At 37.3% G+C, this 20,429-nt stretch overlaps 1 protein-coding gene and 1 pseudogene across 4 annotated transcripts in view; both read right to left on the bottom strand.

Moving 5' to 3' along the window:
* Positions 1-1,350: 1,350 nt before the first annotated feature.
* LOC128020358 (solute carrier family 15 member 1-like) lies at positions 1,351-7,860 on the bottom strand (annotated as a pseudogene).
* An 889-nt stretch (positions 7,861-8,749) lies between these two features.
* LOC128019562 (dedicator of cytokinesis protein 9) overlaps positions 8,750-20,429 on the bottom strand; it is a 64,923-nt gene continuing 53,243 nt past the window's right edge. For 3 of the 4 annotated variants that reach the window (XM_052605622.1, XM_052605620.1, XM_052605623.1), the window contains exons 38-53: positions 20,050-20,186; positions 19,080-19,195; positions 18,852-18,989; positions 17,997-18,179; positions 17,784-17,897; positions 17,382-17,597; positions 17,250-17,307; positions 16,800-16,906; positions 15,861-15,983; positions 15,583-15,696; positions 12,585-12,731; positions 11,914-12,124; positions 11,486-11,676; positions 11,315-11,415; positions 10,175-10,313; positions 8,750-9,490 (exon numbers count right to left, since the gene is read on the bottom strand). In XM_052605622.1, the coding sequence (XP_052461582.1) occupies positions 9,365-9,490; positions 10,175-10,313; positions 11,315-11,415; positions 11,486-11,676; positions 11,914-12,124; positions 12,585-12,731; positions 15,583-15,696; positions 15,861-15,983; positions 16,800-16,906; positions 17,250-17,307; positions 17,382-17,597; positions 17,784-17,897; positions 17,997-18,179; positions 18,852-18,989; positions 19,080-19,195; positions 20,050-20,186 (2,221 nt within the window). In that variant the 3' untranslated portion in view covers positions 8,750-9,364. Of the gene's footprint in view, positions 9,491-10,174; positions 10,314-11,314; positions 11,416-11,485; positions 11,677-11,913; positions 12,125-12,584; positions 12,732-12,950; positions 12,984-15,582; positions 15,697-15,860; positions 15,984-16,799; positions 16,907-17,249; positions 17,308-17,381; positions 17,598-17,783; positions 17,898-17,996; positions 18,180-18,851; positions 18,990-19,079; positions 19,196-20,049; positions 20,187-20,429 lie in introns of all 4 variants that reach the window. The other variant, XM_052605619.1, reaches the window with a different exon arrangement.

Raw genomic sequence — 20,429 nt, 5'->3', positions numbered from 1 at the left:
TACAGTACGTTTTTCTCTAACTTTTTTCAATTTGATTGGGGCAACAGCTTCTAATGTATTAGAGAAAATAGTGCCCATGTTGTCAGTAATTTCGTCTAATTCGTGTGTATTTTTGGGTATAATTAGCAGTTGAGATAGATCAGGCAGGTTATTTGCGAATCTTTCTTTGGTGGCTGGAACAATAGCTCTGCCCAGACGGTAACGCTGCGACATATAGTTAATATCAGTTATACGCAGCATGCACGATACAAGGAAATGGTCTGTAATATCATCACTTTGAGGTACGATATCTATAGCAGTAAGATCGAGTCCATGCGATATAATTAAATCTAGTGTATGATTAAAACGATGAGTGGGCCCGGTGATATTTTGCTTGACTCCAAAGGAGTTTATTAGGTCAGTAAACGCAAGTCCTAATGCATCATTTGTATTATCAACGTGAATATTAAAATCTCCCATGATTAGCGCCTTATCAACTGTAACTAGAAGGTCTGAGAGGAAATCTGCAAATTCTTTTAGGAATTCTGTATACGGCCCTGGTGGTCTATACACAGTAGCCAGAGCAAGAGATACATTAGATTTCTTTTGCATGTCTGACAGAGTAACATTTAGCAGAAGTATTTCAAAAGAGTTAAACCTGTATCCTGTTTTCTGGGTAACATTTATTTGTGGAGAAATGCCCATGGCATTGCCCAATCACTGTTTAGGACTCACACAGACACACTAACACCTTCAGTCCTTTAGTCAGTTACCAGAGAGACCCACTTTTACAACAGATTTCAATATTTTGCTCAATAAATGTTCTAAATCATAAACCAAACCAACCGGAACTTTTAAAGCATTTTTATTTTGCGTTTTATTTTACATTAATCACCAGTGGGACAGTACACAAATGTGTGGGCTGAAAGCCTTCTTCAGTGTGTTAAAAAATTCAATCCCTTCACCCACTTTTTAAATCATTAATTACATTGACTTCATCATTTATTAACCAATCTTCAATCTCTGAAAACACACGTACTCCATTTCAGTGCTGGACAATTTCCAGTTGCATACAACACAAACCTTCATGTCCACCAATACATTGTGTAACATACCCATGGCTAGAATAGGAACTACATGTGATCCCGTATTTAGCACAATTATACAATTAAACAGTTTGGATCTATAAACTTGAATCTCTGGCTTCAAGCGGTATGAATGAGGAATTCGATCTTTCTGTTTTCCGAATTACAATTAGTCAAATCAATCTTAAATATTTTGTGGCGTATACCTTGAGTATTTACACTGTGAAGATTTGTTGGTGGATTTCTCTTCAGGATCATTGGTACTGTAGTTGCTGATCATGAATTCAGTCTTAAACTTAAATTGAAATCATATTTTGAGACATTAGTGGCTTCAACAAAAGCATAGTGTGTATGAGGGGTCGCCAACCTTGCTTCTGGAGAACCTTCCTGCAGTTTCAGTTTCAATAAAAACGTCATTATCAAGAGGCCCTGAAGACCTCGATTGGCTTGTTCAGGTGTGTTTAATTGGGATTGGATTGAACTCTGCAGGATATCTTTGCTGTATATTAATTAAACTTTCAGAGACTGTTGTGCTGTATTGAAGTGCAGGTGTTGAGATAAGCTAATCACTGCAAGACAATCTTTAAAATGGTTCTTTGTTAAAATATTCATATATTTCTTATTACTTGTCCAAATGCATCAGTACTCATATGTACTGCCTCTGGGTTTAGTCATGATGTCAGTTTGTATTTCAGCCCACAAACCTAATTCAGCATGGGTTTATGTTTGGCAAATTGGACACCCATTTGGTCATTTATAACATCCATCTTGGATGATTTTTTTTATATATATATATTTTTTCTCCACTGAGATTGTTCCAATGCATAAGGAGATTACATTCTGCTTTACTGCTACTTAAACTCAAAAGGCTCAAGACCTACATCTGATTCACTCAGCGGGGTTTTACAGCCAACAGTCACACGGAATTAAACATGATGGATGCAAACATGTCTGTTTACCGTTTGTAATAAATATGGAAGAAAAGGGTAGATATTAACATATTCCAACATAATCTAATCTTCACAAATCTTATATCTTAGTTTGTTTGAACTCCTGATCATTTTTCTGGCCTTCATCTTTTTCCTCCATTTCTACTGTCTCTTTCTCCTTCTCTGGCTCGAGCCCTTGTTCTTTCCTGATCTCCGCTGGGTCTATGTAGGAGCAAAAAGAAGCCATGATGGAGAAGATGATGCTCACAGACACTAGCAGCGATGCAAACAGCACGTCCTCTGCCCACTGTGGGAGAAAACACAGAGAGTCGTGAAAGGAATGTTTCACACAAAAATAAAAAATTCTGTCATTTAGTTTGTTCCCAGCCTATATGGGAATATTCCTACAGCCTGGCTGAATATGTGTGGTGTGTCATGAGCTCATGTGCAGCACCTGTTTGGGAAGCTTTCCCAGCTCTGCAACATTCAGCACAATGATGTTTCCCACAGCGTTAGTACACAACCAGCCGGCCTGCAGCACTGACTTCATATTCTTTCCTAAAGATATGGAAACACAGCTGTTGAGAAGGAAGCGTTCAGAGAATTATCTCTGGATATCAAATGGCAAATTAAATATTCCAGTGTAGAATGCACTATTAATATCACATGTTATTTGCTAAGACTAGGTTTAGTGATATTGTCAATAACATTAAGCAATTTAATTCCAATTTATTCCCAGACATGAAAATACCCAAATGATGTGTCATTAGTAACCTTTTGAAATAATACTTTTATTATTATTATTATTATTTTGGAAAAGTGTGTGAAAAAATGTGTTTTACGTTCCGTCACAACTGTGACCGGTGGGATAATGTGTGTTCTGTTAGGCTACAAGCAGCGTGAAGTATGTGTGTCTGAATGTGTGTTGTACCTCAAATGAGTCTATCAGACGATGTTCGTTGGGTGAGATGGTCACATTCGATGTTTTGTTGTATATGTTCACCACCTTTAGCTGGCTCTCAGAGGATGAAGGAAAATTTGGCAATGTTTTCTGCTTAGAAAAGTGAAATGTCCTGTTGAACATCTGTTCCATTCAGTGACATGAATATGATTTACACGTCTCAAACTCACATCAATCTCAATCTGGACCAGAGCCGCAGAAACAAACGCCATGGCAGCAAACAGCATGCCAACCGTCATTCTCTTCAAAGAGCTGGAGCGGGGAACAGAGTCATACATCACATCAGCTTCAGATTAGAGATCAATCATTTCCTATTATTAGGAGTCATACCTGATATTGAGGCCACACTTTTGGATGAGAGAGAAAATTAACCGGTCCATAATAGGCACCAGGAGTTCACAGTCGGACAGAGAGAAATGAAATTATTATGATGCATTAAACTGATCACAAACGACAACAAAATACATATATAATGCTACAAAAGATTACTAATTTAGGTAATTGCTACTCTTTTCTTAAAAAGATTCCTGAAAAACCTGCATAATGGTTTCCACAGAAATATGAAGCGGCACAATTATTGTCAACATTGATGATCATGAGAACACATCAAGATACATACGAAGTCTCCGCTCATGGTGGTGGCTTGAAGAGTCCAGCAGGAGCCCTGGACACAGTCAACGGACACAAACCGTTACTAAACACTAGCCCACCCAACAGACCACGGTGAGAAATGACAGATATTTACCTTCTGATCAAACCGGGTCCAAAACATGGGCAGAGGGATGTAGAGGAACAACACTTCTTTATCTGAGCGTTAAGAAGTTTCTGTAGAAGAGAGAGAATAGAGCAATGAGTGTGTGTGTGTGTGTGTGTTGTATTTCCTGTTATGGGGAACAAATGTCCTCACAAGGATAGTCCCCATGAGGAAGCAAGCTTCTAAACAGAATGTAGATTTTTTTGAAAATGTAAAAATGGAGAAAGTGCGAGGGGCATGTTTCAGGGGAAGGATGAGCAAAAGGAGATAGAAAATACAGTTTGTGCATACAAAAATCATTACACCTATGGAGAGTCCCCAAAAAACATGGAAATCAGTGTTTGTGTGCCCACTTCACCATGTTTTAATGGGGGGAATTTGTTCCCAGAATTGAGCAAAAAAACATTTTGGGATAAATGCAGAAGATTTCTCTTAGGGTTAGAGTGTGGGTCATATTTATAACTAGTTATATATAAAAACAATATATAATGTTCCTATTTAGATAAACTAAGTTAAGCCAATTAAACGTGCATGTGTACGGAGATCTTATTTCTCATCAGCCCAGTCCATCCAGTGTTCACTCTTTGGATATCTGCTGTTTCTGTGCCTGAAACCGTTTTTGATGGCAAACTACAGAAAAAGAAGACAAATTTTATGCAATGATTACAAGAGTTATGGGATTAAAAGGATAGTTCACCCCAAAAAATGAAAGTTCATGAATTTATATTGTTGATAAATAATTCGCACAAGACAGGGTTTTTATAGTTAAAAATAAATAAAGAAAATAAAGAAATAATTAACTTAAACCTTTTTTTATTTATGCAAGTTTTCTTTTTTTCCCCACTGTTTTTGTTTAAAATAACTAAAACAAAATAAATGAAAATACTAATAAAAATAAATAAATAATAATAAAACAATACAGGCATACACAAAAAAAAAATCACAACAAAATTGCTCAAATTAAAATGAAAACAGAAAATATAAACATTAAATCAAATTCAAATTATTTACAAAAACTACAATAAAATACTAATGACAAAAAAAACACAGTTTGATATACATGCCACTGCCAGAGATGAACACCACTGTAACACACAACACACATCCGAAACACATACACAGATCAGTGTGTTTGCATGTGTGTGTACAATTTGTGCAAGTCAGGAGAACTCAGTTTTACCGAGAGATACGACCATGAGACCCCAAAAGGATAACACTGCTGCTGAGTGCGGATGCCACACTCCTGAGCTGCACACATGGAGGAGAGCCATTAGTCAGGACGGGAGAAGTGGAAATGTGCATGTTTATGTGCGTACCTCTCAGATCAGGTGTAATGTGTGTGGAAAGAAGACGTCCTGCATTGATGCACGAATAAAACACTGAGAAAAACGTGTTGAGCTGACGACTCTATAAGGATCAAAACACAACATCAAGCTATTATTCAGAAAGGCTAAGAAGATGCTGTAAGCTTATGAAGGGGTTAGGAAGTATTGTACCTAATGTTCCTGAAACTGATCGCCACCAAATGCCCAGAGCAATGAGGACCAAACCCAGCATGGACAGAGCACTGAAAGAGAAACACACTTTATAGATTCAGTTCTATCAAGGCTGTTTAGTGTAGTTCCATTTAAAGAGTAACTTCTGAAATAGAAAATACAAAATAAAATAATCAGTATTTTGAAACATGGTGCTGCTGCAAGGTAAGGAAGAAAGAACCCTGTAACAGATCTAGACAGGTGGTGCTGGGGAGGAGGAGGGCTAAAGCAAATTATCCCTGATCCACAGTACTGACGTGGATTAGATCAAGATTAAAGTAGAAAGAGTTGAGTAGACAGGAAAAGGAGATCAACTGTGTTGTCACTGGGCTTTTCAGAAGAGTTAATGCTGTATTTAATTTAACATGTCAAACAGAAGTTTAGAAGTTATAGTTAAAAATCTATTTCTTTGTGAAGATTTTGAATGCATTTTACTGCTGTGTCATAACGTTGTGTATCTGGATCTAAAAAAGTATGTATATAAAAAAACTGTTTTGCTGTGTTTATTAACATACTAAAGCACATAATTATATGATTAATTGTATGTATTGATACTGCATTTAAAGTTAATATAACTTAAATGTCTTAAATTGCAAATTCATCATTAAAAATGTGTAATTTCAAATATATTTAAATACATGGCATACATTTTAATAGAAATGCATTAATGTGCATATTAGTTTAGTTCTATTTTAACAACAAATTATACAGTAATTTATTGACAGTTAAAAAAATATTAAAGTAAGGTAATATAATATTAACAATAATTAGCCAAATAACTACACTAGTTATAGCACCTTGAATATGAAAACAACTATTTTTAGACAAGAACACATCAACTCACTTTGATTAATTTACATAGTTTTTTTTTTTTTTTTTTGAGAAGGTCATTGATAGCAATAATTTTCAGATTTTTATATACTTTATGCTTCAAACCCAATGATGCAATTAGTCTTTTATCTTGGAGCTGGTTGGTCTGGTTCATTGCTCAGAACTTGCTTCTGTAGTTTAGTTGTAGTTCAATTCTGTTGTTATCTGTGGGTGAGGAACAGAGCTGCATGGTGTATTGATCGATTCACATGTGGAAGGTGAAGTTATGCCGTGTGCCGTCTCTGTTTGCATCTGTTACACAATGAATAGTGCTGACATGGAGACCTGGCCAATGGCAGACACTATGGACAGGTATATGATGGTTCTTAAAATGCCATGTGCACCGAGGGAACTGCCTCTACAAAAAACATACTTGAACTACTCGACCCAGGAGTCAGCATGATGGCACCCAAGATGGGGTCAAGTAGCACAACGTAACATGTGCCAAGCTCTAGGTGGCACTGTAATAATTACATTGCTAATTTACATTTCTCTTTCTACACACACAAAGACAACATGAACCATATGGGCAAAAACAAAATCACTGAAACCATCAGATGATTATCACATTCAAGGGAAATCTAAAACTTTTCCTCAAACATGGCACGTTAAATTCCATGTGTCTTGTAGTCTGTCTCCTATTAAAATATTATGAATAATATAAATATATAAAGTAATAAAGATCAATCCGATTGTGTCTCAATGAAGAAATTTGGCATATGTGTAAACTGTCTTGGAGTAACCAGTTCTTGACAGTTTTTCCAATTCACATAAAACTTGGCATTAGTCAAACAGTTTCAAAAATATGCATGCATATTTCTCCATGTAGCCTGTAATTACTAACTGACTCCATACAGTATATTCAGAGTACAATATCCAGAGGTCTACAAAACCTGGGACAGATGGACACCATGGTGGTTTCTGTCCTGTGAGAGTCACTGCACAACTGTGTGATCGAAAACACTGATATTGTTTGATTATACCGTCACATCTACTAGGATTCTGATGACTGACACTTGCTGCTACAACATTTCATCACACATGTACTACTTACATTCACACAATTTTTTTGCATGGCTTTTCTTTATTGAGAGACAAAAATGCACACCTATCTCACGTCACAGTAGGAAAACCTCTCACAGAACTCATTGACCACAATAAAGAAAATGCTGATTGGATATCCACCACAACACTCAGCAGTCTGTATCAAAACACACAAATATGCAATACATAAGCTATAAACATTTGGAAGCACATTATCATATGCCATAATAATTATAAACAATGGCAGACATTTACATGATGCCAAAACACACACACACACACACACACACACACACACACAGTGTCTACTACAGAGTATACCCAAAAATAGCTTGTATTTTATATATTTTTATTGCATAATGTTGAAATAGCCTACTGTTATTTCTCTGTGCATTTTTTTGTGTGTGTGCTTTTGTTGCTAGACTGATCTATCTACAATGGATAAAAAAAAAATATGGATTGAAAGAAAAAAACGAAACAATATAATGGCATTATACAAGATGCAAGGAGCATTATTTAATCCGGAGGACATTCATGGCAAATTTACATTGCTTTTAGGAACAATTTTGTTTCCAATCTTTAATAATACACACAGACACAATAAATGTTTTTTAAAACTGAAATAACTTAATCTTTGCTGGTTAACACAAACATGTAGCTAAAATTATTTCATTAATCTTACCTTTTTCTTAGCCTCGTCCATCTTTTCGTCTGTGAGAAGTTACATTTTTAGTTCACATTCAAAATCACACCAATAATAATGATCATTTCTGTGCATGTTAATGGTTTAACACACACACACGCACTCACACTGTGTGTGTGGATACCTGTGTGAGAACAGACCTGACCAGGGGCAGGACGTCTGAGTAAGAGCAGCTGGAACAGCTGTGTGTTTTGTGTGTGTGTGTATCTTATTAAACTGGACTGTGGCTTGTCTGCTGTATGACACTAACAAGAGCAAGACTGATAGATAATACTCAGGGGTCCATAGGATGAAAACACCAGCTCACACTGTATTTCTACACAGTTTATAGTGGATTACAGAAGAAGAAACATTAAATCAATTCAGATCTTCACATAAAAAGACAAAAAAAATGTAATAATAAAATAAAAAAAATAAAGATGTCTAAACGAAGACAAAAAACAAACAAAAATCAAAACAAGGCAAAAAATAAGACAAAACCAAACAAGACAAAACTAAAAATTAAAGACAAGACGAGACAAAACCAAAGCGAAACCAAATTAAGACAAGATAAAACTAAAACAAAAACAAAAAAATAAGACAAAACCAAACAAGACAAAACTAAAAAATAATGCGAAAGACAAAAAAAAAAAAAAACAAGACTAAAAATAAGACAAGAAAATGCACAAGAAAAAAACTAAAAAACTAAAGGCAAAACTAAGACAAAACGAAGAAAATAGAAAGCAACACAAGAAACTAAACAAGCCAAAATAAACAACAGAAACGAAAAGGCAAAACACAACAAACAAGAGACAAAACAACATACAAAAGACAAGTTAAAACGCAATATTATATGAAAATTAATGTTGGCTAAAAATCTACAGCTTAAAATAAAAAACCTTAGAGGGTGTTTGAGAATTGTGAGATTTTATTCAAAGCATTAGGGACATTATCAGTTTAAACACAGCAGAGCCGAGACTATTAAATACAGATACAAACATTATCACATTCAGCTGTCCCACAATATAAAAATATTTAATATCTGGCATAATGTTGAACATTAGCACTTGTTTCTGAACAAGCTCCGCTGCACCTCCAGTGTATCACATGCAGTGAAAGTGCTGACCTCATCACACAATGCCACACCCACTCAAACACACCCACGACACACGGATCATAAACAACATCTGAGCTTCAACAAGTTAGACAACATGAAGAAATAAAAAATATATATTAGCAGAGGATGCAGACCCATTCTCCCTCTCTCCACAAACACTATTTCCTCTGCTCTCTTTACTATGGCTATTAATAAAACTGGCGCAATGGCCAAAAATAAAATGCATGCTTTTGATTAAGTCTCCACAGGAAACAGTAGGTGAAATCCCCTGGATGAGGCAGAAAACATTCAGATCTCCTCCCGAGAAACTGCCCTCGGATCTCCTTCACGATATCAAGGAGAGCTGTAGGGCGGGTGGAGGGGTGAAATGAAAGGTGGAAGGTCATAAGGTCACTGCAGGGGTCAGGTTCACACCACTGAGGAGGAGTTTGGCAGGCCCTGGATAGTGGAGGCAGTGGGTGTCCCGCTGATGGCATTGAAGATGTGCAGTGAATCGGGCAGAGGACCGCGCATCCCATCATCTCCTGGACTGATCTGGAGAGATGGAGGAGGAAGAAGAGAACGATCAGGAATCATCGTCAGAAATCTGCATGGAATCTGACCAGGTCTTTGCATTAACAAACAAACAAGTCAATAATTAAAACAAAAAAACAACAAGATAAAACGAAACACGAGAAAACTAAAACCGGAATAACAATAACAAAAAACAACACAAGAATAAACAAAACACGAGAAAACTAAAAACAGAATAAAAATAACTAAAAACAAGACAAGAAAAAACAAAATGTTAGAAAAAACCAAACACATGAAACTAAATAAAAAAAAGACAAAACAAAACATGAGCAAACTAAAAACAGAATGACAATAACAAAAAACAAGACAAGAAAAAACATGAGAAAAAAATAAACAATAAAAAAACAAAAACATGAAACTAAATAAAAACAAGACAAAACAAAACACGAGAAAACTAAAAACAGAATGAAAATAACAAAAAACAAGACAATAACATCAACAATAACTAATTATTTAATTGCATATGTACAGTATAAAGCATTGAATTACAAGAATGCTTCAGCTGCAGGAAATAATTTACCATTCAGTCTGACCGTGTAAGCAAAATGGAAAAGAAAAAAAGGAGAGATTAAAGAAGAAGAAAAATAGTAAATTAACACAGACATGAAGTAGCAGAGGTTTAAGATCAGTGTGTTTGTGTCTTACATGCTCGTTCATAATGATGGACAGATCTTTAGTGAGATCTCTGTAGTTGGCCTTCATCTCGTCATGATACTCCTGCTGATCTTCTTTAATCAGACGCTCATTAACACCTAAACCAAGACCACACGCCTCCACAAACTGCCTGCAAAGCACCACGCAAACACACACCGTCTCAGATTTCTGTTACAGTCAGTGTAAGCACACACATAAACTGTTCCAATACATTTCTTGACTAAATCATAAAGTGAAGGAAACAGAGTACACAGAGCTGTAAATGAGCCAAAGGTGGCTATTTTAGAAAAAAAAGGTCAAATTTAAGATAAGATTTATTTAAATAATAAAAAAAATGCATAATTCAGTTAACATAACTCCACTACTGTTTACATAATATTGTTTGTGATATTTCATAGGATCTTTCATCATTTTAAATGTTTTAGCTGTTTTGAAGTTTATCAGTAGTTCAGTGTGAGCTCATTATTATTACATCACATATAAGAGTCAATAAGTCTCCAATGCTCAGCAAGCCTTCATTTATTTGAACAAAAACAGCAAAACAGTAAAACTGTAAAATATTGTCACAATTTAAAATAACTTTTCTGTTTCAATATGTTAAAATATAGTGAAAACAGGCTTATTTTTGTGAAAACGGGTGATACCTTTTTTTTTAGGATTCTTTGATAAAGTTAAAAAAACAGCATTTATTTGAATTAGAAAACTTCAGTAACATTATAAATGTCTATACTGTCGCTTTTGATCAAATTGATTCATCACTGCTGAATAAAACTATGGGTAGCACTTTATTTTACAGTCCTGTTCCCCATGTACATACTATGTACTTATTATAGTAATTACAATAACTATGTAATAACTAGGTACTTACCCCAAACCTACCCCTAAACCTAACCCTACCCCATGTAGTTACCTTGTGTTTCCAGAACTTACTTAGATAAATACACTATAAGTACACTATAAGTACATGTTAGTACATGTACTGTAAAGTAAAGTGCAACCAAACTATGAATTACATAACTGTATATGTATATATATATATATATATATATATATATATATATATATATGCAATGGTGTTTATAATAGTTCTAGTTGAAGGACTGCTCAGAGACTAAAATGTGTGTTTTTTACCGGAAAACTTCTTTCAGCTGTTTGACTTTGTTGTCTGGGTATTTCTTAGTGCTGGCATCATCCAGGAAAGCCCTGGCATAGGCAAGAGGGCCAGCGTTTACCTAAAGAGAAGATAAAAGTCAGCTTACAGACTTAATAAAACTGCATGTGTGTGTGTGTGTGTGTGTGTACCTGCACGCTGATGCTGCCCTGTAGTTTGAGCTGCAGCTGGATCATGTCCACATCGCTGCAGGAACACAGCTGTCTGATCTCCAGCACCTTCTTACTCATCTCATCGATGGCCACCTCGATGGGGTTCAAATCCACATGGTGCTGATACATCACCGCGATCCGCTTCTTCACGTACGGGAAACAGTGCGTGGCTGACACATGAAGAGGAACAACGGAAGATTTACTAGTGAACTCTAACCAGGAATAAAGTTATTATTATTATTTTTAGTTAGGGTGGTAATAGCTAATGCATATAAAAGGTTAATTGAAAAGCACTTTTAAAAATCCTGATCGTTGAACAGTTTGAATATGATTATCTCTCTTATATTAGAGCCTATATATATCTATATCGTGCTCGGTGTGAACTGGTCTTTAGTGTGTGTACTCACTGGTGAGGATAGTCCTGCGTTTGCACTGTTCCTCTACGCCGCCTTGTTTCTTGCCTGAAACGGTGAACGGCATCTCGAAGACAAATCGACGGATGTTGTGGCTCCTCTCAAAGTCGGTTTTTCTCTCCAGCAGCTCCTTCTCCTCCAGGAACGGGGTGACATGAGTCACTTGGATGTAGGCGTATTTAGAGTCCAGATCCTTTGGATTAATCTGCACCAAACAGTAAAAGGCAGTTATAGTTGCAGTGCTAGTTAGGCTACACTGTTCAGCACTGGTTAAATATGTCTGGACGTCTACATCTCATCACGGCAAACACAAATCTTGATTCTTAAATCTTAAAATCTTCTAGAAAAGCCTACACTGCAAGTATACACCATAAAAATTTAAATGTGCATACCAATATATCAAGAAGTAACTTACACACTGCTATCTTCCATAATTTATTTTCAGCTTCAGGACAAGAACTATCCACTTTATAGCAGCACATATATGAGGCATATTACATCCTAAGTTTGGGTCAATAATAAAACTTTTTCAGCAACAGTGCATAAAACGGATCAAAAGCAACAGCAATTTATTAATAAAATTAGGAGTGTGGGTAGTTCTTGGCCAGAATAAGCTGCAATGTGAATCAGAATTGGTTTTGATAATCATGATAGTCATTTCTTACCTTTCCAGAATCCTGAATCATTTTGACATTCTCTGCTCCAAACTTGTCCGAATACAGTTTGAGGAGTCTTTGTGAGATCTCAGACAGCGGGGTGAATTTGGGCTCCTTGTATATATATTCTTTCCCATCTTCATCCTCGAAGAATCCCTGAACAACAAGCACATCTGAATCAATCGGAAGATAGTAGAAAAATCAAGCTACTTGCCTACTCATTTCTGAGTACTAAGCTAGCCACAGGACACAATTATTTTCAACAGCAATCTGGAAATACTAGGAGGAACAAAAAAACTGTAAAAGTGTTTAGATCCTAATTAGTAAACAGGGATTATGATGATAACAGACATGAAGAAGTGATGTTGAGTTTACCTCGTTCATCTCAGAGTCAACACACTGGTACTGCTAGAGACACAGACCACCAGAGCGACAGAAACAATGACCGCACACAGTCAGAAACACACTTCAGAGGAGAGACACTGCTGTGCTGTCTAACCATGCATTAGTTATTATCTTTCTAGTCATTTCATATAAAAAGAAAAATAGGTAGTTGGGTTGAAATATGCAAATAATGCAAATCTAATTTTCTGACACTTAATTGCATGCTAATGGTATATAAATCAAAACGGGTTATAGTTATAATTCATATTAAATGCAATTAGCTGAACTTTGTTTTGATGCCGCTGCTAAAGTTTGTAGGTCTCAATTTCATAATTACTTCAAACATGATTCAAAGAGTATTGTCAAATTTACCAACAAGCATTTATGACACTTTAGATGTAATATCAAATAACGCACTACAGTTAAAATCATAATCAAGTACTTCACATGTGCTTCAGTGTTAGTCACACGTCAAAACAAGTCTACTTTAAAGCATGACAAAACACAATGATTTAAAACATCCTTAAAAGGGGGGGTGAAATGCTATTTCATGCATACTGAGTTTTTTACACTGTTAAAGAGTTGGATTCCCATGCTAAACATGGACAAAGTTTCAAAAATTAAGTTGTACGTTTGAAGGAGTATTTTTGTTCCAAAAATACCTCTTCCGGTTTGTCACAAGTTTTGGAAAGTTTTTTTCGAGTACGGCTCTGTGTGACGTTAGATGGAGCGGAATTTCCTTATATGGGTCCTAAGGCACTTCTGCCGGAAGAGCGCGCGCCCCCGTATAGCAGAGCACTGAGAGCACAGACATTCACTGATCAGAGCGAGAGCGAATTGTCACAAAAGGAGTGTGTTTTTGGTTGCCAGGGCAAGACAACCCTGCACAGATTACCCCCCCCCCCCAAAAAAAAAAAAAAAAAAACAGCATTAAGGGACCAGTGGATGGAGTTTATTTTTACAGAGTTGTGTTGTGTTTTTGTTTGTTCCCTGCATTTCGAAGATGCTTGTTTTACAAACAAGGCCCAGTTTGACACCGGATTTGCACATCGTTTATTTCTTAAGGATAATGCAGTCCCAACGAAAAAGGGTCACGATCGTGTGTTGGAACCACATGCGGTGAGTAAAACTGCTTCAAATATCTCTGTGTTGTTAACTTAGCTATCGGCGCGTAAGCACATCAAGTAAACAACATGCGATGTTGTCATCAAACTGCACTTCCCAAATGTACAGCTTAAAAAAAAAAAAAAGACGACATAAAGTGGAACTTAGTCATTTTCCAAAACTGCTAAGCAAATATATAGAGTTTCAGTACATACCACATAGAGACGTCGTTTGTAGCAGTCGATTCTGTTCCCCTCGGAATGTCTGTTTTCCCCTCGGGTTGTCAGGTCCGTGTAATAAACCCAACCAAATAGTCAATCAAACATTTTCCCAAAGTAGCCTAAATTCCGCGGATTTAGCAACTTTCCCGCATGAAATACACCAAACACACCTGGATGTAAGGAAAGCAAAAAGGGACACATTTCTTGCTACACTGCAGTATAGTAAAATGATTCTCACACTCCGGTTTATGTTCTTTTTTTATTTTTTTATTCATCTTGCAGTTGTTCCGTTATTTTTGTCTTATGTTTTTACATTTCAAGTTGAAAACCCTCTCGTCTTAAATTATTATTGAACTATATAATTTTTTGAACTATTTGACTTGCCGTACATCCAGTCACGCTTCTTGCGCACGCTAGTTCTGATCGTAAGTATAGTAACTCGGCAACTACGCAAGAATTGTAGTATGTTTGCGTAAAGGGGAACGGACATACCGAGGGGAACAGAATCAACTGCTACACGTTGCTGGTGCTGCTCTTGTTAAATTTCAGCCTCTGGATCTGATTCTGGATCATAAATATACGCTGAATCTGTCTGTTAGCCATGGTTTGTTTTGGATGTTTTTTTCCTCACGTTAATGTCACAGCTTCCAAACGCTCTCAATGCAAAAGCTTACTCGCGCTCGTGATTCTTTAGCTCCGCCCACACGTCACGCCTCCAGCCGGTCGTGTTTTTCCGGGAAAAATCGGTATAGACTATCTTTCTCTTATAAATATAATAAAACTAAAGACTTTTTGAAATTATGAAGGATGCAGTACTACTCTATAGGTACTCAAGATTAACAGGATATTGAGTGAAAATGAGCATTTGACCCCCCCTTTAAAGTAAAACTTTTAATTTGACATTATTACAAAGGGCACATTGAAGTGGCCTTTTATTTAATCAATTATATACTACGTGCAGTATCTTCCTTTTAAGATTTTGAAGTGCACTACAAATGCACATTCAATACAATTAATGCAAAATATGCAGAGGACTGGAATTGAGGACTACTGCATTAGAGGATTTGAAATCCCATAAAGTTTTACGCCCCAGGCTGGACAAGATAAAATATGAGCATAGAAAGAAGTCCAGTAGTCCATGTCAGGCCAAAGCAAGCTGAACTCAAACACACAGGACTCACCGATGCCTTCAGGCAGTAAACCAGCAGAAATATGATTTATATCACAGATAGATAACAGATAGTCATTATAGAGCTCGTCCTGATGAAGACATGATGAGTGAAGCGGATGAGACTCACCTGACCGAAGAAGGCTACTCTGAAATATGTTCCCAGCAAGCGCTTGCCCGTGTGCATGACCTCTGTGACCTTACTGTAGGCACGGTGCAGGGTGTCATAGAAGTGAGCCAGTCTCTGCCCAAAACACCAACAACAAGAGTTTACCAAAGGGAAGTGTCACTTCTGCACTGAAGTGTGTCATTTCAGGGAGAGAAACCTCGGACAGATGGATAAACTGTGTATGCGGTATCCCTCTCATCCTCAGATATCAAAACACAGTGTGTGTGTTACTGCTGTACCTCAAAGTCTCTGCGTTTCTCATAAATGGGAATGACGAGTTTGTAGATGTCAGAGATGAGTTCATAACGCTCCGCTTTCCACAAACCATCGGCACATTCTTCCAGAAGCTCCATCAGGACGTCCTATGACCCACAGACAAACACACACTCAAACCCTTACAACTAAGATACTAAGTGTACAGTGAATATTGAGTCTCACTTTTGGTCTCCACATGACATACTAAATACATTTTCTTCAGAGCAGATACTATTGCTATTACTATGAATGGTTTTAGTTTTAGTTAACTATAAAAACCCTGCTCCAGAGAGCTGAAGACTGTAGATCAATCTTATTATTGTCACAGTGGAGATACGCTCACTGACCATCACCATCAGTTACATGGACATTAGTTTATTGCTTCCCTCTTTTACTGGACTAATATTAAACTAAATCAGCTCTGACACTCTTTAATGCTGTATCCTAACCTGCTGCGATGAGACAAACCTTGCATTTAATTTCCCTGATCAAAATATGATAGTGAAACCTTATTGGTCCACCTCAAAATGTAACATTAAATATCAAATACGTTCTCGTACTGTGATTGTGTAAGTAGTTTAGCATTCAGTGTAAACTGACAATTCAAATCGTCCCTGTCAGAAGATCCAGATGTGGATATTCAATGTGTTTTTTAACAGAAACAATGGATTCCTATGGAGTTACTCACACCGCTGATATTGTAGTAAAATATATATGCAGGAAGATATATTTTCTGCAGCACTTTATGTATTTAATACTACTTCATTTATTTAATTCCACCATATATTTTTGTTGTTGTATCAAATCAATCTTAAACTCGTTTCTCCTGACTTCTCCTGGGTTTCCCATCACTCCTTCTGCTGAAGGCTACTTTGACCTCTGAGGTGAACGCAGTATCTGTGGGCTGTCAGACAGATATTCACCTCATTAAAGTGAACATCCTGCATGCCCACGTCTTCCATCATGGACGCCTCCTCGTCGATGTTTGGAGTGACCACTCTGAATGCAGTACAGCCCTGTTTGAACATGCCTACACAAACACACACACAACCATTACAATTCACATCTGGAACAACAGACAGTTTCCTGAAGCACTATCACTTTAAAAACAGCAGCCAGCTGTGTGATCATGTCTGGTAGAAAAGGTGAAAGGTCATTGTTTGGAGTGAGTCCTGGTCATTAAGTGTCTTAATTCTTAGAGATGCAGCTTAATGTGAGTTATATAGTGCGTGATAACTTATATCATCACAGGCTTTATCAGACATGGTGAAAAGAGAAGGTGAGGAAAGAAACAAGACTTAGACTGTTCTTCACACTGACTCCACATGACTAAAGGCTGTAATAGCATGTGTTTGTGCATGTGTGTGTCTAACCTTTCCTCCTCAGGTATTCGGCCACCAGCGCTGACACATGCACATAACACATGGCTGCCTGAAGAGAAGCAAACAAGAGGACATGAGCTTCACAGTACGTCAGACAGATAATTAGATAAGTGTACGCTGTACCTCAGAGAGGTCTCCGTTCTTCACATGGATCCGGGCCATGCTGTCCAGCCACGTCTTGCGGAGTTCAGGAGTGCTGGCGTAGGACTTGGCCAGACTGTACTGCAGGTCCACCAGCATCTCCGGATCTCTCTCGTGCTCCTTCATCTGAGCCGTGGCCATCAGCACAGTCCGGATCTTCTTGGTCAGGTCTTTGACATCGGATGGGAATGCCGTGTTCTGCAGGAGGAGGACGAGTGACTGTGTGTGACTGTGCGAATCTAAGAGTATACGCTTGTGCACAGCTTCATTTGCACAAGCTATTATGGTTCAATCCAATACTAGAAAGTAACATTCTAGAATTGTATGTTAAATGTATATTTTATTCAAGATTTAGTGTTTGCATGTACGTGTATCTGAACTGACTTTGATAGTTCTGTCACTGTTGGCACAGTTGTTGATGATTGACAGCGACTGCTGGAACCTCGTCCCTCCTATTCCGATGACATCAGCGATCAGCTGACTGACGCCAATCACCACCTGAGGAATCACAGCGTGACATCGTTATGACATCATCCGCTGCTGGCGACACTGAATCTGGAGACACTGCGTCATGTGATGAAGGTGGTGTTTTTGCACCTGCAGGTGCGTGCGGATGAAGGATTTGCGTCCGGTGTAGTCGAAGTTGCTCTTCATCAGGAAGTAGAGCAGATGAGCCGCGTCGCTGCGGATGGAGCTCAGTTTGGAGTTACAGCATTTCAGGATCTCATAGCAGAAAGATGCACACATATCCGCACGGCCCTCGAAAAAGGTACAAGGAAACTGGACACACAGGAAAACAGCAGCATGAACAGTCTTCAAAAATCATTTTACGTGTCCTAAATTCTGCTTTATCTGTGCTTTAGGTTTAATTTTTTCTGTATTCCAATTTAATGGTTTAATACAATTTTAATGAACATAAAGTCTAATACATTTCATATAACTGTAACAAGTTAATAATTAAATCTCTGATTTAATACATATTTATTATCAGAAACAGTGGTAATTAAATGAAAGCATAAATCATTAACCATTTAATGATTCCTTTAAAATATAATTCTAGAATATATTTATGTTTCAATAATATAATATACTGTTATTGTAACAATTCCTATTATTCTTTTTTTTGTGCTGCACAACAATTATGTGATATTCCTTAAAAAAATTAAAGGTTTAATTATTTTGTAAGAACTCCATAATTAAATATCAGTCTTTTGGAGTTTAATTTTCACAGACACAGTTCATATAGCAATTCGATCAACTGTTCACTTTTTATATTTTTGATTTATTAATCATAATTTATCCATATTTTTCCAAATTCTGTGGCATTATAGGTTTTCTGTCTCTATTTTCCACACCACAGAAATTATAGGGCCCTAGAAATTTCATATTTTTGGATGGACCATCCCATTGACAGCCATTGATTTGATGTGCTTACTCTATTGTCACACTCACCTTGTAGATGAACGTGCGAAGGGAAGTGAAGACCTGCTTGAGGGCCGTCTCTGATTGGTTGATTTGTAGGAAGCAGAGATGAACCTGGAACACTTTCTTCATGAGGGGATTGTGGCCGTGATCCAAACTCAGCTGAGTCTGAGCGCAAACACACATATAAACACACACACTGTTATGAGTGAGGAATAAAGCACATGAGATCAGGTGATGATGATGATGGTGTCTGACCTTAAAGCCCATGATGAAGATGCTCAGTGTGTCCAGAACTGTTAGACAAACTTCTGTGGCAATGTTTCCTTCCAACAGAGACTGATTCAGCACATCTGCATCTGAATGGCTGTAAGCTACAAACACACACACACACACACACACACACACACATAGATGAAACTGTTCATTTCACAAGCTCAAGAAGTAAATGAGTTTGTTTCTTCATCGGAAATATTTCAGAAATGTAGCATTACATCACTTGCTCAACAATGGATGCTCTGCAGTGAATGGGTGCCGTCAGAATGAGAGTCACAACAGCTGATAAAAACATCACAATAATCCACACCACTCCAGTCCATCAGTTAACAATAACGACCAAACTCATTCTTTTTTAGCCGTTTTTAACTTAGCTTCTGGCTAAAATACGAGCTCACTAACCATAATATTCCTTTCTCCAGTCATCTCATCTGAATCAGGAGAGAAATATGCACAGATCAATCATTGTTTACAACCATTTAAATGCACTATATAAGGTTTCTGAAAATTTGTCGGTGGATTTTTATGTAAGAGGTCAAGAAGTGGTGTTACAGACTTGTGTTTTGGCGAGATACGACAGTTTCAAGTTAAAATGTCTTAATAATTAATTTGTTTCTCATAGACACGCAGCTCTTCACTTCACAAGACATTAACTGATGGACTGGAGTGGTCAGTATTATTATACGTGTTGATTACTGTGATGTTTTTATCAGCTGTTTGGACTCTCATTCTGACGGCACCCATTCACTGCAGAGCATCCGCTGGTGAGCAAGTGATGGAATGATGAATTTCTCCAAATCTGATGAAGAAACAATCTCATCTACATTTTGGATGGCCGGAGGCTGATTACATTCTTCCAACATAAAATGTTACAAATAAAACAGAAGAAACCCTTCTCTTCTTGTCTTTTATTCAAAGATGTATGAGCTGGGTTAGAGCGCGTCTGTCTCACTGTGGTTGTAGGTGAAGGAGTTGTCCAGACTGTTGAGCTGCTGCAGTCTCATGTGTAAGGCTCCTGTCCTGCTGCGGGACACAGGAAGAGTCTGAGAGCGTCGCTCGTGAACCACCGGCCCAGATCCCTCCAGAGTCCTGAAGACAGCGTCAAAACTTCACAACTTCAAACACTCTCTGACACCAATACAGCGTCTGTGATCACTATTAGTGGTCGGCTGAAATGTATATGTTATCAACTGCTCTTGGTATCTATAGCATGTCAAAAAACATGCTATTATGAAACTGTATTTATAACATGATATATTGGTGTAACACTTGATAAGAGGGTTTCATTTGTTACATCATTTAAGTACACGTTGGTATGAAATACAATGATAC

The sequence above is a fragment of the Carassius gibelio genome, chromosome A9 (genome assembly GCF_023724105.1).
Source record: "Carassius gibelio isolate Cgi1373 ecotype wild population from Czech Republic chromosome A9, carGib1.2-hapl.c, whole genome shotgun sequence".
Lineage (NCBI taxonomy): Eukaryota > Metazoa > Chordata > Actinopteri > Cypriniformes > Cyprinidae > Carassius > Carassius gibelio.
This window is presented reverse-complemented; position numbering and strand designations above follow the sequence as displayed.